Source organism: Vicia villosa, linkage group LG2 (genome assembly GCF_029867415.1).
Source record: "Vicia villosa cultivar HV-30 ecotype Madison, WI linkage group LG2, Vvil1.0, whole genome shotgun sequence".
NCBI classification, from domain to species: domain Eukaryota; kingdom Viridiplantae; phylum Streptophyta; class Magnoliopsida; order Fabales; family Fabaceae; genus Vicia; species Vicia villosa.
In genome coordinates, this window is record NC_081181.1 from 120,712,745 (window position 1) to 120,731,971 (window position 19,227).

General features: G+C 38.8%; 3 protein-coding genes across 3 annotated transcripts; all 3 read right to left on the reverse strand.

The window, feature by feature from the left end:
• Positions 1–14,212: 14,212 nt before the first annotated feature.
• On the reverse strand, positions 14,213–14,833 carry LOC131649896 (uncharacterized). Its single transcript, XM_058919637.1, has 2 exons — positions 14,609–14,833; positions 14,213–14,446 (listed from the first exon to the last, which is right to left on the reverse strand). The coding sequence occupies exons 1-2, from the start codon at positions 14,831–14,833 to the stop codon at positions 14,213–14,215; spliced, it is 459 nt and encodes a 152-aa protein (XP_058775620.1).
• Positions 14,834–16,924: 2,091 nt separating this feature from the next.
• LOC131649897 (uncharacterized) lies at positions 16,925–17,974 on the reverse strand. Its single transcript, XM_058919638.1, has 2 exons — positions 17,077–17,974; positions 16,925–16,980 (listed from the first exon to the last, which is right to left on the reverse strand). The coding sequence occupies exons 1-2, from the start codon at positions 17,972–17,974 to the stop codon at positions 16,925–16,927; spliced, it is 954 nt and encodes a 317-aa protein (XP_058775621.1).
• A 6-nt stretch (positions 17,975–17,980) lies between these two features.
• On the reverse strand, positions 17,981–18,448 carry LOC131649898 (uncharacterized). The gene has a single exon (XM_058919639.1). The coding sequence runs from the start codon at positions 18,446–18,448 to the stop codon at positions 17,981–17,983; it is 468 nt and encodes a 155-aa protein (XP_058775622.1).
• Between the last annotated feature and the right edge of the window lie 779 nt (positions 18,449–19,227).

The window sequence follows — 19,227 nt, forward strand, 5'->3', positions numbered from 1 at the left end:
TTCCAAGAGAAGTTTGGATGATTCTTCCACCCCAGATTATAGGTGTTAGAATAAGGATTGTTCTGCTTCAAGAACTTGATCTCTTCAATTTGTTGAGGAGTTGCAAAACAATATACAGTTTGGTGAGGACCTTGGCAAATTTCACAGATTACAGGTTGAGCTTGTTGGACTTGAGCAACCTGTTGAGTACCTATATTCATCGCCTTCAATCTCTTTTCTATCTCTGCAGCTATTGCATCTTCAACCCGAATTTTTGAGGTTTCCAACTTCAGATCAATAACTCTTTCCGGCTTATTAGTACACCTGTCATACAACTCCAAATGCTCATTTGCAGCTATCGCTTCAATGATCTTGATAATTCCGGAGGCTGTTGTGAAATTTGTTGAGCCTCCAGCTGCTGTATCGATTAACTGCTTTGTTTTCATTTTCAGCCCATTGACAAATATTTGCATTTGGTCGGTTTTGTCCATGTTGTGAGTGGGACATGCTACTAGGGTCCTCTTGAATCTTTTATAAGCATCTCCTAAGAGTTCACCCTCCTGCTGCTTGAAATTCAAAATATCATACCTCTTCCTTATAAAGACCGAGGCGGGAAAATACTCATTCAAGAAAGCCTTTTCCATTTCTTCCCATGACGTGATGCTGCCCGCTAGAAGGGAATAAAACCACTCTTCTGCTTCTTCTGCCAAGGTGAATGGGAACATTATCAGCTTCTTGGCCTCTTCTGTATGACCTTCGATTTTCAAAGTTGTACTCATGGTCAGAAACCTCTGTAGGTGCTTGTTTGCATCTTCATTAACCTTTCCGGTGAAAGGCTTTCTTTCGAGCTGAGTGATGGTGCTTGGATGCAATTGAAAATTAGGAACATTCACCGGTTGGTTGATAATTGTTTGTCTTCCCCCCGGCGTATTTGCAACACCATAGTCTCCAAGAAGTCTCTCAGGTAGAGGTGGATTCTCGCCCATAACTTCTTCTTCACTTTCAGAATCTGAATGAACTGTCACAACTTCTTCTTCGGATTCCAGTTTATTTTGACGAGCTTGTCTACGCCTTGCGTGCAAGGTTCTTTCAATTTCTGCGTCAAAAGATAAATCAGCTGAGGACTTTCCTCGCATACAAAGATTAGAGCAGATTAGTCGAAATTAGAAAAGAAATAAAAATGCAGAAAATAAAATTTTAGTCGCAGAGCAACAAAATTCTAACTGAACTCAACTTAAACTCAATATTATGGCAGTCCCCGGCAACGGCGCCAAAAACTTGATCGGTAAAATAGCAAGTGTACTATTTCGCCTCTGTAGTAATAAAGGGAAAATTCCCCGAATGTCGATCTCAGGGACTGCGCAGGAATAATGAGTTCAATTCAAGGTTCAATTAAACAAAAACTTCAATGGGGTTTTGTTTGGTAATTATAACTTAACTAAAAATAGAATAAGCAGTAAATGAAATTGACTTTGTAACAAAGATGAGTAATATGCTAGGGATAGTGGATGATTGACAATGTAACAACTCTGAAATTTCTATTGCAACAAGTTATTTTAAATAATCAATTACCGGTTCTTAAGGTTGTTTGATCCTAAGTCCTTAGTGAAAAAACCTTTGATCCTTCATCCTAAACCCTAAGTCCTTAGAGGTTTACAATGAAATCAAGCAATTAAGTTATCAAGAATATCCGGTTACTATAAGGTATTCCTAGTCCTAGGTAATATCTATTATAGCATATTCTCATGAAAGCATTATCAATGGTGGTCCGCCTAAATGATAATCATAGATCAATTCCAATTTGTCCGAAAGGAAAAAGCATTAGAAACATCAAGAGAATAAATCAACAATTAAAAACATGATTGTTATTGCAATTGCAAACTCAGAGTCATTACAAAGTTAAATCAGAGCCACCCCCCTAGCATTGGGGGGTTTAGCTACTCATAGTATTCAAAGAAAACACAATATAGAATAAAGACATTACAAGAAATTGGAGGAGATTGAATCTTCAATTGCTTCCGTTCATGAAGATCTTCTTCTCTCCCAAACCCTTGCTTTCTCCAATCTTTTATCGTATTCTTTTCTCTAATCTGTCCAAAAGTGTCTCTTTTCTTTTCCCTAAGGTTGTTTTTATACTCTCTCTTCTATTCCGGTTGAAACCAAATGCCAAGAATACCCTTCATGATCCTATTTGAGTGAGGAAGCGTAAAAACACATATTCAGCCCGCGCTCATCAACACGGGCCGTGTTCCTGCACACGGGCGCCCGTGTTGATCCTCTGACTTTGGTTCAAACTCGCATTTCCAGCCACATTTCAACACGGGTGCCCGTGTTGATTAACACGGTCCGTGTGAACCCTTAACTTCATAATTTGGCTTTGTGTTCTTCATCAAAGTTGTAGCCCTTTTCGTTAGCGAAATTTTGCCACCGGAACCGCGTCATTCCGAGTTACGAAGCTCTAGTTATGATCAAAATACTACACGCATATCACGATGAGAAACTTGCTGAAAATTTCCATATCTCACACTTGCTAACACAAGTCGTGTCAGCCCCGTGACTTTCATCTCTTTTGCATTTTCTTTGCCACGCTTCATCCTACATGGCCAGTTTCATGTGACACAGGCGGTCGTGTCAGACCTCATGTAGCTTGACTTTTCACTTCCTTCAAAACTCCCCTTTTTGTACTTTTTGGCATTGATTTGTCTCGATTTATTCCTTTAAGCCTGCAAACAGTAAAATACACAACCAAAGCATAAAATGTAGAATAAAGAAATAAAACACTCAATAACATAACTTAAACATACTTAAAAACAACGGTAAATATATGTGTGAAAACCACTGATCAGTTAAGATCTCAAAACCTTTCCAATAATTCATGTTCTGACATCATCAACTCTCACGGAAGGTTCCTTGGAAAGAACTAAAAGAAAGGATCTTCCTTGAGAAAAGAGATAATTAACAGTGCTGATTGTACCTTCTATCAACTTGGTAATTGCATCATCGGAAGAAGTCTCTTCAGCAGGAATGAATATGGCCTTCTCTTTGCAACCAATGTACACCGAGTTAAGAGACAACCAATCCATCCCTAGAATAACATCAAGCCTCTTGAGGGGTAAGCAGATTAGATCAATCGGGAAGTCACGACCATTAAAAGACACCGAACAATCTTTACAAATTATTCGAGCTTCCACAGTATCATCTGTTGCCGAAGAAATAATCATAGGATTGGGTAATGGAGTAACTTCCAAACCAAGTCGGTAAACACACTCGGTAGAGTCAAAAGAATGAGTGGCTCCACAATCAACTAAAACACATAAAGGTTGATTGTTAACATAACACGTACCCGCAATGAGATTATGGTTTCCCTTGGCCTTTCTCGAATCCAAAGTGTAAACACGACCTGCAGTCTTCTCAGGAATCCTCTTTTGTGGACATTGTGGAGCTATGTGGCCCTGCTCGCCACATCTAAAACAAGTCACTGAAGCGTACTTGCACTCTCCGGTATGCTTCCTACCACACTTGCGACAATGGGGCAGTTGAGCTGATTGGTCACCATAAGCCTGCTTCTTCTTTGGTGGAGGATTACGGGGCCTCAAGTGTTGAGTAGATCTTCCTTGCTCCCTAAAATTAGCCCTGTTCTGGTTCCTCTCTTCTTGAACCCTCTTCAAACTGTTTTCGGCAACATAGCATTGCCTCAAACACCCAGCATAAGTGGTGAACTCTCTCTGGGAAACACTATGAGCAATGTCGGCCCTCAAACCCATCATGAACTGGTCAATCTTCCATAGTTCATCTGGAGCATAAACAGCTTGTCGGGAGTAATCAGCCAAGTCTTCGAACTTCTCTGCATATTCTGAAGCAGACATGTCACCTTACTTTAAGTTCTGGAATTCTCGCTCCTTCTGAGTCCTCACACTATTAGGGAAATACTTCTGCAAGAATGCCACCTTGAAGTGCTGCAAATCCTTAGGAATCTCTTGTGTGGTGAAGAGCCGGTCCCTTCATCTTCTGGGTAGCAAAGATCACCTTTTCTTCTTCAGTACACTGAATAGCTTGGAACACTCTTTCAATACCAGCTAACCAGTCATGAGCCAAAAGAGAATCAAGTCCGCCAACAAACTCTGGAGGATCCATCCTGAAGAAGGCACGAAAATCCGGTCCAGCTGCAGCTTGAGGAACGGGAACTTGAGTAGGAGGTTGTTGTCCCTGCACGCCTTGCATCATTTGAGCCATCATCTGGTTCTGTTGCATCATTTGTTGCATCATCTGTTGCCAAGGCATGCCTGCACCTCCGGCTTCATGCTCGGGCTTCACATTCCTAGTTCTGGGCCTTCCGGGACCTCTGCGTTGCTCAGCCATCTCCCTGTCTGTCCTACGCATGGAATCAAGTTGATCAGGCTTAATGCCATAAATAAGACATAAGGAATCATACTGATTAAACACATATGAGGCAGACTTGTACTGCATTATGATGCGTCTTAGCAAAGTCGAGGATCGACCTGCTCTGATACCAACTATAACACCCCACACATATATGTCTAGAATAATATGCATAAAGTATTAATTATGGTTCATAAGACAACAATTACATAATGTTTGCAGCGGAAATAGAAGTACACGAATACATAAGCCGAATGTATCATGGCCAAAATATAAGTACATCATATCAGTACATATCCAAAATACACGAACTAGTAAGCACGATAAGAAGCTAAAAGAAACATCCAAGCATCGCCAAGAGATCTAATCCATCTTTCCCTTACCGCGATCTTGCCTCGAGCCACCTGAAAATAAATAATTGGAATGGGATGAGATTACTAAATCTCAGTGAGTCCGCCTATCCTATTAGTCCGCTCGAATCTAAAGGGAACATACAAAAAATGAACGAATCCACCATGGATTCGGGGTTATTCTCACTTCCGGTACAATTACGGAGTAAACAAAGTGACTCGTCCACCATTGGACTTGTCTCAAGCAAATACACACTGTATAGCAAACAAGTATGCAAACCCGCATCCACACACGGGGAATCCAGAAGTGTAACAACCATGGCTAAATTATGGAATAAATGCATCCTCGATGAGTAACCTGCTGCCTATATGTCAAGGGACTTGTACAAGCACACTGCAAGACGGTTAAACGGTTCGCACGAGCCTAAATGACCGCGAGATGACTTTTTCCTAAATGGCGTCATTGTTCCGTTAACCTTCTTCACGCTAGTGAGTTACGCCGAGTACAAACCGCCACCTTGACGCCTGAGCCCATCAGGCGAAAGCCTAGTATTAGTCTACGTGACTTTACTAGAGGTGAGTTACCACATTATGCATTAGCCTACATAGCCGCATAACCCCACCATACCGAGCACGCAAGTGTGTTAACGGCAAGTGAGTAAAACCCCGTACGGAAACTCACGAGCACACTGCACGGTAGCTCAAATGCACACCATATCGAACAATACACATGAACGAGTTATTCCATTGGACTACACGGTCCGGGAGGGCTCATAGACTACATAGTCGGAGCAGCGTCCCAATCTAGCCTTCCGGCCATTTCGATTCAAGCATACAAAAATATGACGTAAAGTCAAGGTCACAAACAATACAGTCAATCCAGTCGTTTAACCCAAACGACGGTGTCCTCATTTTTACAAATATAGCACACAATAACATAACACAGTATTCAAGAATAATGAGGAAAATTCAATACAACAACATAATATCCATATGTTATCCGTGTCGCTCTTTACTGAAGGTGCGCCAGATATATCGAAAAATAATATTTAGACACCAAGGCTAATTTTCCTAGATAGTACACTTAATTAGCTTTCTAACGGTATATGGTACACGTCAAACGGATGCACGAAACGGGAGATACAAATTTCCCAAGACTGCTGAATTTTCACCCTGTGCCGAGGGTAATCGGTTACTCTGAGACCAGTAACCGATTACTGGCTTCAAAAATGCCCAGCCAGCCATTTTACACAGGGTAACCGGTTACCCAGGATCCAGTAACCGATTACTCTGCTGCAGAATCAGTTTTCTGCATTTTAGGAGTTCTAAAACCAGTCCCAACATCCTATAGTTGATCCCCTATACTTGTATAACTGTCCAAACGAAATTGTAACACATAAACACATTTAGAAACATCAATAGACAGGGATTATAGCAAAACAAACAGATTTAGCATCATTGATTCATAGGTTCATTCACAATCCCTAAACCCCAATTGAACCCTCACATGCAAAACCCCATGGCTACTAACTAGGGACTCACCTTTAGAGATGAAGTCGATGATGATGAAGCTGTAGCAAGATGGAGATGATGATAGAAGCAAGGTTTGGGACAGATTTCTGCTGCATGCAAAGATGGGGCTTGGACCAAGTTGGGACTCTTCCCTTCTCTTCCTCTTCTTTCACGTTCTTGTTCCTCTTTCTCTACTAAAACAAAATTCTAGTTTTGGAAAGAAGGTAGTGAGCAACCAAACATGTCCCTATTCCTATTTAAGAGTGAAAGTACCATTATACCCCTTCTATTGCCACTAATAGGTTTGGTTAACACAAGAGACCAATTAGTAGCAATATATATCACATTTATCCATCTTCTTTTATACTAAACATATTAGTAAGAATAAAGATTGAATAAATATAATATCGGGTATTACATTTTTTATTTTATTGAATATTGTTATAATTATAGGAATGAAATAATTATTGTTATAAATATAGTTGTATATATTTTATGTATTTAATACAAAAAATTACACCTTTTAAATTGATTACAAAATCAATCACCATTATTATAAAATTAAATAATATTTATTGATTATTATTATTATTATTAATGTATATCATCAAAACAATTCTTAGAAGTTAAAAATGAAATAAATTTCATTTACGTGTTTTTTATCATCCTAATGTTATATAAGTGGATTTATATATATTTTTTAAAATTATGTTTAAAATATGTCAATAATTCATGAAGTTAAAGGCTAATGGCACAGACATACACGGGTAAATGACTATTTAATTATCATAGCTATTAAAACTCATGTTTTTAACTTTTCAACATAAAATCAATTTTTCGTTGCTCAATGCAATTAATCTATTATTAATATATAAAAGTAATAGTACTTGGAAATTCCAGTAAAAGCCTTCTGATAAATGAACTGAAAATCAGACTCTAATTTTTTGTTGATGATTTATTTTTCCTAATTCATTATTTTTTGGCTTCAAATTCAAATCTACACGTTAAATGGTTAAACCCTAAAATTTATTTCATCATTGAATGGATACATTTTCTATGCGTTTGAAAAAATCAATTCCTCCACTACCCAAAAAAATAAATTACTTGTGCCCTTTCAATTTTCTATGCGTTTCAAACTTTTAATTCTCACGGTATATATCACAACCAACAATGGCACACTAGTATTCACTTTCTCTTTTACAGGTTTGAAGTTTCTTCCACATTTTTGTTTTCTATTAATTTGTACGATTTGGTATTTTCCAAGTGAAATCTGTTTTCTTCTTGCAGCTATTTAAGCATTCCCATGGCTCGCCCTACCGATTCTGTGAAGGACATCGAAGGATTTGTGGAAGATTGCAGTTAGTTGTAAGCATATATGGTCTGTAACAAGTTCTTCCAAAAAAGAACGTTTTAGTTGATTCGTAGGTGGTATTTTGTTCCCAAATTCTTTTGTTTTTGTCTTACACATTATGTTCTGCCTTATTACTAACAAATATTATTTCTGTTTTTTTAAGCATGATATGATTCAAGCGATTGTACCTACTTATTTGGTTTTCAAATTCAAGTCCGAACTATCAGCTGGAAGTTCTTATATCAGGAAGAATTTCAAAGTTTCGAAAAACGACTTCTCTTTTAAGTCGACGAATCATTCTTACAAATTGGTTTTATGTGGATCAACTTCTGTTAAGAAATCAGACCTTCATGACATTCCTGCTTATTACCTTAACCTTCTTAGATTGGATGCCATAGTTGAAGGAAGGTTTCAGTCTAATGTTTTGGTTGGTAAGTTAATTGTATTCTTTGTGATAGATTTTTGAATTTTATGTAATATTATTTATTCCCTGAACATGTTTTGTTTTTTAGATATCCTTGGAGGTATTATTGAGATTTCTCAATCTCAAATAAATGGTGACAACAACAAGAACAGAGTTGTTTTTACCATTGTTGTTTTTGTATGCATATACTGCCGACTCAGGCTCCACCATTCTTGATGATCAGGTAGGAAGAGCTTTTGTTGCGGCAAACTGTAAGGCTTCCTTCTATAAGGAAGCCTTTTATGTGAGAGGTGCACACATATGCTTGAATGGATCATCCTTCTTTTATGTGAGAGGTGCACACAAATGCTTGAATGGATCATCCTTCTTTTATGTGAGAGGTGCACACATATGCTTGAATGGATCATCCTTCTTTTATGTGAGAGGTGCACACATATGCTTGAATGATCATTTTTCAAATATATGGTCTTTAAACACGTATCTCTTTCTTTTAATTAGTTGGTATTGGAAGTTACAATAATTGTTTCCCAATAATCCTTCATTGTACATAATATATTTAATTACTTGAATATTATCATCATTACGTTTTTTTTCACTTTAACTTAACATTATACCAAATATATTTATACCATAATTATTAATTACATAATATTAACCATTAAACTTCTCAAACCAGACGTCAGCTCTTCAAAATTCCAACAAATTAGAACATAAAATAATAATGTTCAAAATTCAATCTCTTTCTTTCTTAATTTTAGTAATTATTATTAGTTATTATTATTAATTATTGAGCTAATTTATTTATTAAAAAAATAAATTAGCTTTCAATGGTAACCTACACACGATTTTATTTTTGTATGTATTTGTTTAAACATTAAAATATATCAAATCATAACTTATTATTTTTTAAATGGAAAGACATACTTAAAGTAAATTATTTCTTTCTCATTAATTATTATCCAATTTAATTAGTAAATATAAATTTTACCGCGCATCAATAGTAAATTCCATCTTATTAAATAAAATGTAAAAAAATAATATACAATAATTATATCCATATATTTTATTTATTTGTGATACTCTTTTTAAAATATATCTAATATATTAATTATAATTACGAATACTTTTAAACTACAATAAAAATGTAAGATGATATGACAAATATGAACTTATTGATATAAAAATAATAATTAAAAAGAATCATAATTAAAAGTGATTTTATGAATTTATTTAAAAAGTATCCTGACGGGTATTGTCATACAATCTATTATCTATTATAATATATAAAAACTAAAGTACCTGAAAATTGATAATGCCGTATTAGATTTTTTATTTTATTGAATATTGTTATAATTATAGGAATGAAATAATTATTGTTATAAATATAGTTTTTCCAATGTTCAAATAAATAGGAATATATTTTATGTATTTAATACAAAAAATTACACCTTTTAAATTGATTACAAAATCAATCACCATTATTATAAAATTAAATAATATTTATTGATTATTATTATTATTATTATTATTATTAATGTATATCATCAAAACAATTCTTAGAAGTTAAAAATGAAATAAATTTCATTTACGTGTTTTTTATCATCCTAAAGTTATATAAGTGGATTTATATATAGTTTTTAAAATTATGTTTAAAATATGTCAATAATTCATGAAGTTAAAGGCTAATGGCACAGACATACACGGGTAAATGACTATTTAATTATCATAGCTATTAAAACTCATGTTTTTAACTTTTCAACATAAAATCAATTTTTCGTTGCTCAATGTAATTAATCTATTATTAATATATAAAAGTAATAGTACTTGGAAATTCCAGTAAAAGCCTTCTGATAAATGAACTGAAACTCAGACTCTAATTTTTTGTTGATTATTTATTTTTCCTAATTCATTATTTTTTGGCTTCAAATTCAAATCTACACGTTAAATGGTTAAACCCTGAAATTTATTTCATCATTGAATGGATACGTTTTCTATGCGTTTGAAAAAATCAATTCCTCCACTACCCAAAAAAATAAATTACTTGTGCCCTTTCAATTTTCTATGCGTTTCAAACTTTTAATTCTCACAGTATATTTACAACCAACAATGGCACACCAGTATTCACTTTCTCTTTTACAGGTTTGAAGTTTCTTCTTCATTTTTGTTTTCTATTAATTTGTACGATTTGGTATTTTCCAAGTGAAATCTATTTTCTTCTTGCAGCTATTTAAGCATTCCCATGGCTCGCCCTACCGATTCTGTGAAGGACATCGAAGGATTTGTGGAAGATTGCAGTTAGTTCTAAGCATATATGGTCTGTAACAAGTTCTTCCAAAAAAGAACGTTTTAGTTGATTCGAAGGTGGTATTTTGTTCCCAAATTCTATTGTTTTTGTCTTACACACTATGTTCTGCCTTATTACTAACAAATATTATTTCTGTTTTTTTAAGCATGATATGATTCAAGCGATTGTACCTACTTATTTGGTTTTCAAATTCAAGTCCGAACTATCAGCTGGAAGTTCTTATATCATGCAGAATTTCAAAGTTTCGAAAAACGACTTCTCTTTTAAGTCGACGAATCATTCTTACAAATTGGTTTTATGTGGATCAACTTCTGTTAAGAAATCAGACCTTCCTGACATTCCTGCTTATTACCTTAACCTTCTTGGATTGGATGCCATAGTTGAAGGAAGGTTTCAGTCTAATGTTTTGGTTGGTAAGTTAATTGTATTCTTTGTGATAGATTTCTGAATTTTATGTAATATTATTTATTCCCTGAACATGTTTTTTTTTTAGATATCCTTGGAGGTATTATTGAGATTTCTCAATCTCAAATAAATGGTGACAACAACAAGAACAGAGTTGTTTTTACCATTGTTGTTTTTGTATGCATGTACTGCCGACTCAGGCTCCACCATTCTTGATGATCAGGTAGGAAGAGCTTTTGTTGCGACAAACTTTAAGGCTTCCTTCTATAAGGAAGCCTTTTATGTGAGAGGTGCACACATATGCTTGAATGGATCATCCTTCTTTTATGTGAGAGGTGCACACATATGCTTGAATGGATCATTTTTCAAATATATGGTCTTTAAACACGTATCTCTTTCTTTTAATTAGTTGGTATTTGTAACACCCCATACATAACTGATTAGTATATTATGCATGAAACGTTATAAATTGATATTCAGTACATACAAAAGCTATAGTTATAGAAAGATCCATATAAAATACAACATGAAATCCTAGTAAGAATTAGAAAACATGTGTCTTCAATGGATCTGCACAGCAGAAAATGAGATCTGACGAGGCCTCCGAGCCATCACCACCTCCAAGTCTTTAGTCCAAACCTGTTACTGACCAAACGCTACTAAACTGCACCTGAAAAAAATATAAGTTGATTGGGGTGAGATTACTAAATCTCAGTGAGTCCTCCTATCCTATGGGTCCATTCGGATCTACAGGGTACATGCATCAAAACCGAATCCACCATTGATCCGGGGTTTATCCTCACATCCGGTACAAGTACGGAGAAAACACGGAATCATCCACCATTGGACGATTAATGCAGATATACAATTATATAAGCAACCAAGTATGCAAAACCCGCATCCATATACGGGGAATCCAGAAGTACGTTAATACCACTACTAAGTTACTAACACACCCTCGGTGGGTTCACCCATGCCTATTTGTCAAGAGACTTGCACAAGCACCCTGCAAGAGTGGTTAAATGGGTTTGCACAAGCCTACATGGCTGCGAGATGACCTTGCCTAAGAGGCGACACCGTCCCATTAACCATCTATACGCACGTGGTGTTAACGGCAAGTGCAACACGCCGTCTCGACGCATGAGCCCATCCGGGTAGGAACCTAATGATGTAGCCTACATGGCATCACTAGAGATGGTTTACCTGTTATGCGTAGGCTTACTTAGCCGCATAACGCCATCATACCGAGCACACGAGTGTGTACACAGCAAGTGAGTAAAAATGTAACACACCATACATACATTGCCTAGGATATACATATATGGCATTAAAATGGTACTCGAAAATCATAAACATAAGCAGCGGAATAGATAATGTATAAGTACAAGTACAAAAGCCCAAACTGTCATGGCCAAAATACATGAGTTCCAACTAGTACAAATACATATCCATGGTACAAAAGATGATAGTACAAAAGATCATGAACTACAAAAGAACGCATCGCCAAGAAACATCAACTCAAAGCTAAGCCATCTTACCCTTGCCTCGATCCTGCCTCGAACCACCTGTAAAAAGAATAATTGGAATGGGGTGAGATTACTAAATCTCAGTGAGTCTCCCTATCTTACGGGTTCACTCGGTTCTACAGGGAACATGCAATCAACGGATTCACCGAGAATCCGGGTTATCCTCACGGCTAGGTACAAGCACAAACAAGGTTACACCATCAATGGAAGTCCCATAACTATCCAATGAGGCATCAACAACAACAGGCTTAACGCCATCACAAACAGGTATGCAGACCCGTACCCATGTACGAGGAATCCAGGAGTAAGTTTACGTCCCACTCATTAGGCCACGCCATCCACACCCTCGGTGAGTAACCAAGTACATAGCGTCAAGAGGCTTGCACAGGCACATCGCAAGACCGATCGGATACTCTTCCTAAATGGAATCCATCCGAGATGAGTTGTCACCGTGACATTGCCTAAATGGCGCCCGGCCCCATCATTGTCCACACGCAGATGAGTTACGCCGAGTGCAAACACGCCTTCTTGACAATACAAGCCCACCGGGCTAAAGCCTAGTGATCTTGCCTATGTGGCATCACTAGAGGTGAATCGGAAGTAATGTCGCCTACATGGCATTACTTCTCCACCATACCAAGCACGCTGATGTGTAACGCAAGAGTGGAAGTGCCCCCTACGGCCCTCACAAGCACATCGCAATGGTAGCTCAGGTGTGTAGAACATACTGAGAACGCTGATGTGTAACGCAAGTGTGGAAGTGCCCCCTACGGCCCTCACAAGCACATCGCAACGGTAATAAATGTTCTATGCGATTTACCCCCTAATAGTATAGGCCTACTCCGATTCAAGCATAACCATACATCACCGAGATCACACGGCACGGTATCAGCCATCACACAGGCAATCACATTCGAATGTTCCACCGGAACAAACGAAATAAATAATAATAATAATAATAATAATAATAATACCACGATATAATCCACACCATTTGTATTTCACAACATACAAGCATATCCAAGGGATTTCATTCATATCATGGCCTTTTACAATTAAAACATATATCAGAATGCCATACAAGTCATAAGAGGCCTTCGATTTCGATACGAAACGAAACTGCACTTAAATGGGAGAAATATCAATTCTGCATCAGACTAGTTCGCTACAGCGAACTTCTGTTCGCTACAGCAAACTCAAACATAAGCAAACTTATTCAAATTCAGGTTAGTTCGCTACAGCGAACTCCCAGCGAAGCCCCGATTCGCTACAGCGAATGAAAGTTCGCTACAGGGAATAAATCAATTCTGCTCCCAGGTTTATTCGCTACACAGTTCGCTACCGCGAACCATTCTCTACTGCGAATGAAAGTTCGCTGCAGCGAACTCTGCAAAATCAGCAAAATGCAGAAACGCATTTGGGGTCCCCAATCCCCAAATTTCTACATGCAGCCATGGATGATCAAATAACAAGCTATAATAAACATACATATACTCATTATTACTAGGATGAAGGGTTAGACATGCAATTTGTAAGATCATTGAACATTTACTCTCAAAAACCCTTAACCCCAAACATGGCATTAACCCCATAGAATACCCCAAGGTCTCTATCTATGAGACTCACCTGACTAAGCTGAAGAAGAAGCTGCGAAAATCAGAAGAAGATGAAGGATATTGCTGAATCAAAGGAGCATGCATGGTAGAAGGTGAAGTTGTGATGTGGGTCTTCCTCCTTTTCCTTCTTGTTTCACGTTTCTTTCCTTTTCTTTCTCCCAAAATTCTGTTTTGTTCCAAAGACAAGAAAATGAACTCAGCCAAACAACCCCTTAAGTCTTAGTGTTAGGTGCAATGACCACAATACCCCCCAACTAGACTTTATTCCCCATGATGCCATTTAGTTACATTCTAACTAAATAGAAAATAAATAGGATATTACATTCTCCCCCCTTAAATAGAATTCGTCCTCGAATTCGAAAACTTACCAGAACAGGTGAGGATACAACTCCCGCATCTCTGACTCGAGCTCCCAAGTAGCTTCGTCAGTACGCGACTCTTCCCATAACACCTTGACAAGAGGTATCTCTTTGCTTCTCAAGGACTTACTAGCATACTCCAGAATACAACACGGATTCGGTTGGAACGAAAGATCTGGTTCTACTTCAATCGTATCTGGCAGGATAGGATGAAACGAATCCGGCACAAACTTCCGCAACTGAGACACATGGAATACGTCATGCAGCCCGGATAGTGAAGGAGGCAACGCTAACTGGTATGCGACTTCACCTATCCGTCTTATGATCTGATAAGGTCCTACGTATCTCGGGCTAAGCTTGCGCGTCTTGAACGGTCCTTTCAACCTCAACCTCGGAGTCACCTTCAAGAACACATGATCTCCTACGTCAAATTCCAAGGGTCTCCTTCGTTTGTCCGCATAACTCTTTTGTCGATCTTGAGCTTGTTTCATCTTATCTCGGATCATCTTAACCTTCTCCATGGTTTCTTGAATTATCTCCGGCCCAAGAATTCCCTTCTCACCGACTTCAGACCAACACAAAGGTGATCGACATTTCCTCCCATACAAGGCTTCGTATGGGGCCATACCGATACTCGCGTGATAACTGTTGTTATATGCGAATTCTATCAAGGGTAAGTTATCTTTCTAACTTCCACCAATTTCCAAGATACATGCCCTCAGCATATCCTCAATGGTCTGAATAGTCCTTTCTGTTTGTCCATCTGTCTGAGGGTGGTTAGAAGTGCTCAAATTCAGATCTGTACCCATCTCTTGATGAAAGGCTTTCCAAAATCGGGAAGTGAACTTCGGATGTCTATCTGACACAATGATAGAAGGTACACCGTGCAATCTTACAATCTCCACTACAAAAAGCCTCGCAAGGTGAGAAACCTTGTGAGTTGTCTTAACCGGTAAGAAATGCGCGGACTTAGTCAAACGGTCCACTATCACCCATATCGAGTCATGCCCACCTAATACCCGTGGTAGTCCCACAATGAAGTCCATGGATATACTGTCCCATTTCCAAACAGGAATATCCAATGGTTGCAACATACCACCGGGCCTTTGGTGCTCTATCTTCACTTGTTGGCAAATCACGCACTGCTCTACATAATTAGCCACATCTCTCTTCATACCAGGCCACCAAAAGTTCCCTTTCAAGTCCTGGTACATCTTGGTCGATCCGGGATGGATGGTGAATTTGCTCTTGTGAGCCTCGTCCAAAATTAATCTCTTTAATTCCGCGTCATTTGGCACACACATCCTTCGTCCAAAAAGAATGAGTCCATTAGATGTACGAACGAATTCTGGAAGGTTTGCTTTAGCCTGCAATTCTACATCATTCCACTGTGCTTGACGGATCCTTTCCCGCAACTCATTCTCAATACACAAGTTACTAATCAACACACCCGTTGGCGCCCACTCAAATTGTAAATCCAAATTTCTAAACTTCTCCATAAGGCCAAACTCCAACATCATCAGTTCTGCAACTTTTATCTCTTTTCTACTCAAGGCATCCGCTACCTTATTAGCTTTACCATGATGGTACTTCAAATCAAAGTCAAAGTCCTTAAGATATTCCATCCATCTCCTCTGACGCATGTTGAGTTCCTTCTGATCGAAAAGATACTTCAAACTCTTATGATCGCTAAACATCTCAAAGTGAACTCCATACAAATAATGTCGCCACACCTTGAGCGCGAACACAATTGCAGCGAGTTCAAGGTCATGAGTAGGATAATTATCTTCATGAGATCTCAACTGTCTAGATGCATAAGCTACAACCTATCCATCTTGCATCAACACTCCACCTAAGCCTTTCTTAGAAGCATCGCAGAACACTTCGTAAGATCGGTTTGGATCTGGGATTACCAACACTGGAGCAGTAGTCAGTTTCTCCTTGAGTTTCCGAAAACTCTTCTCACATTCTAAATTCCATTTGAAAGAAACTTCCTTCCTTGTAAGTCTGGTCAAAGGTAATGCCAATTTGGAAAATCCCATAATGAACCTCCGATAGTAGCCTGCCAAGCCTAGGAAACTACGGACTTTAGTTGCATTCTTGGGTCGTTCCCAATATATCACTGCTTCTACCTTTGAAGGGTCTACAGCTACGCCGCCGCCAGATATGACATGTCCAAGAAACTTGACTTCGGACATCCAGAACTCACACTTGCTAAACTTCGCAAATAACTGCTTTTCTCTAAGAACCGACAACACAATCCTCAAATGCTCCATGTGCTCTTCGATAGTCCGAGAGTATATCAATATGTCGTCTATAAAGATTACCACGAACTGATCCAAATATGGTTGAAACACCCGGTTCATGTAATCCATAAAGACAGTAGGAGCATTGATTACCCCGAATGGCATAACCAAGAACTCATAATGACCGTATCTCGTCCTAAAAGCAGTCTTAGATACATCCGAACTCTTAACCCGAATCTGACGATATCCCGACCTTAGGTCAATCTTCGAGAACACACAGGCTCCTTTCAATTGATCCAGAAGGTCATCAATCCGCGGTAGAGGGTACTTGTTCTTTATGGTCACCTTGTTTAGCTGACGATAGTCGATACACAATCGCATGCTACCCTCCTTCTTCTTCACTAACAAAACTGGAGCTCCCCATGGAGAAACACTAGGACGAATGAAGTGTTTCGCCAACAACTCTTCTAACTAACTCTTCAACTCTCTTAGCTCAGCAGGAGACATTCGATAAGGGGCAATAGAAACTGGAGCGGTACCCGGAACAAGATCAATAGAGAATTCAACTTCCCTTTCCGGCGGAAGAGAAGTAACATCCTCAGGAAAAACATCGGAAAATTCACACACAACCGGAATCTCCAATACACTCTTCTTGTCCTTGGAGTCCGACGTAAGAACCAAAAGGAAAGACTTCTCTTGAGCAAAAAGGTAATTGATCATGTTAACCGTACCTTCAAGAAGATGTTTAATGGCATCGGTTATTATAGTCTCCTCAGCAGGAATGAAGATAGCCTTCTCTTTACAACCGATGTACACCGAGTTAGCCGACAACCAGTCCATACCCAGTACTACATCGATCTTTTTGAGCGGTAGACAAATGAGGTCAATCAAGAATCTACGACCATTGAAGGTAATATAACACTCCTTGCAAATTTCTTGAGCTTCTACTACATCATCAGTAGCCGAAGAAATAACCATAGGATTTGGAAGGAAACTTGTCTCAAAACCAAGCCTCCGCACACAATGATAAGAGATAAAAGAATGTGTCGCTCCACAATCTACTAATACAAACAAGGGTTGATTATTGACATAACACGTACCAGCAACAAGATTGGTGTTTCCTTGAGCCTTCCTAGCATCCAAGGTGTAAACACGACCCTTAGTCTTCTCAGGAACATTTGGGGCAGTACAATCCCTCGCGATATGTCCTGGCTGATGACACCTGAAACAGACCCCAGCATCCGGTCTATAATGCCCAAAATGTTTCCTGTTGCACTTACCACATTGTGGAGGTGGATTAGAGCGATCCCCATAAACTGGTTTCTTCATAGATGGAGAATTGCGGGGTTTCAAATGCTGTCCCGATCTCCCTTGATCCCTACGAACCGGCTTGTTCTGCTCTTTCTCTTCCTGAAACCTCTTTAATATGTTTTCAGCAACATAGCATTGTCTCAAACACTCAACATAAGTGGTAAACTCCCTCTGAGACACACTGTGTACAATATCAGCATTCAGCCCCATAAGGAACTAATCAATCTTCCACAACTCATCTGGTGCATAAGCTGCTTGTCTAGAATAAGCAGTCATGTCCTCAAACTTCTCAGCATATTCAGACACCGACATGTTGCCTTGTTTGAAGGACTGAAACTCACGCTCCTTCAAAGCACGCACACTGTTGGGGTAGTACTTCTCCAAGAAAGCTGTCTTGAAATGTTGCCAATCCTTTGGGATTCCTTGATTAGTGAAATACGTAGACTCCGTATTCCACCATCTACCTGCTGGTCCCTTCATTTTCTGAGCAGCAAAGATCACCTTCTCTTCCTCTGTGCACTGAATAGCCTGGAATATCATCTCCATAGCATATAGCCAATCATGAGCAATCACAGGATCTAAACCACCCAAGAACTCTGGCGGATCCATCCGAAAGAAGGCACGAAAGTCAGGCCCTGCTGCAGCCTGAGTAGGAGCAGGAGCGGTTGGTTGTTGCCCATGCATGCCTTGCATCATTTGCATCATCATTTGATTCTGCTGTTGCATCTGTTGCATTATCTGCACCCAAGGCACACCCGCATTCTCAGTTTCAGGCTCAGTCTCCACATTCCTCGTCCTGGGCCTTCCGGGACCTCTGCGTCGATCAGCCATCTTCCTGTTTGTCCTACACACGGAATCAAGTTGATCAGGCTCAATGCCATAAGTAAGACATAAGGAATCATGCCGACACTACACATATGAGGCAGAATTATGCTGACTTATGATGTTTCGTGGCAAAGCCGAGGTTCGACCTGCTTTGATACCAACTGTAACACCCCATACATACATTGCCTAGGATATACGTATATGGCATTAAAATGGTACTCGAAAATCATAAACATAAGCAGCGGAATAGATAATGTATAAGTACAAGTACAAAAGCCCAAACTGTCATGGCCAAAATACATGAGTTCCAACTAGTACAAATACATATCCATGGTACAAAAGATGATAGTACAAAAGATCATGAACTACAAAAGAACGCATCGCCAAGAAACATCAACTCGAAGCTAAGCCATCTTACCCTTGCCTCGATCCTGCCTCGAACCACCTGTTAAAAGAATAATTGGAATGGGGTGAGATTACTAAATCTCAGTGAGTCTCCCTATCTTACGGGTTCACTCGGTTCTACAGGGAACATGCAATCAACGGATTCACCGAGAATCTGGGTTATCCTCACGGCTAGGTACAAGCACAAACAAGGTTACACCATCAATGGAAGTCCCATAACTATCCAATGAGGC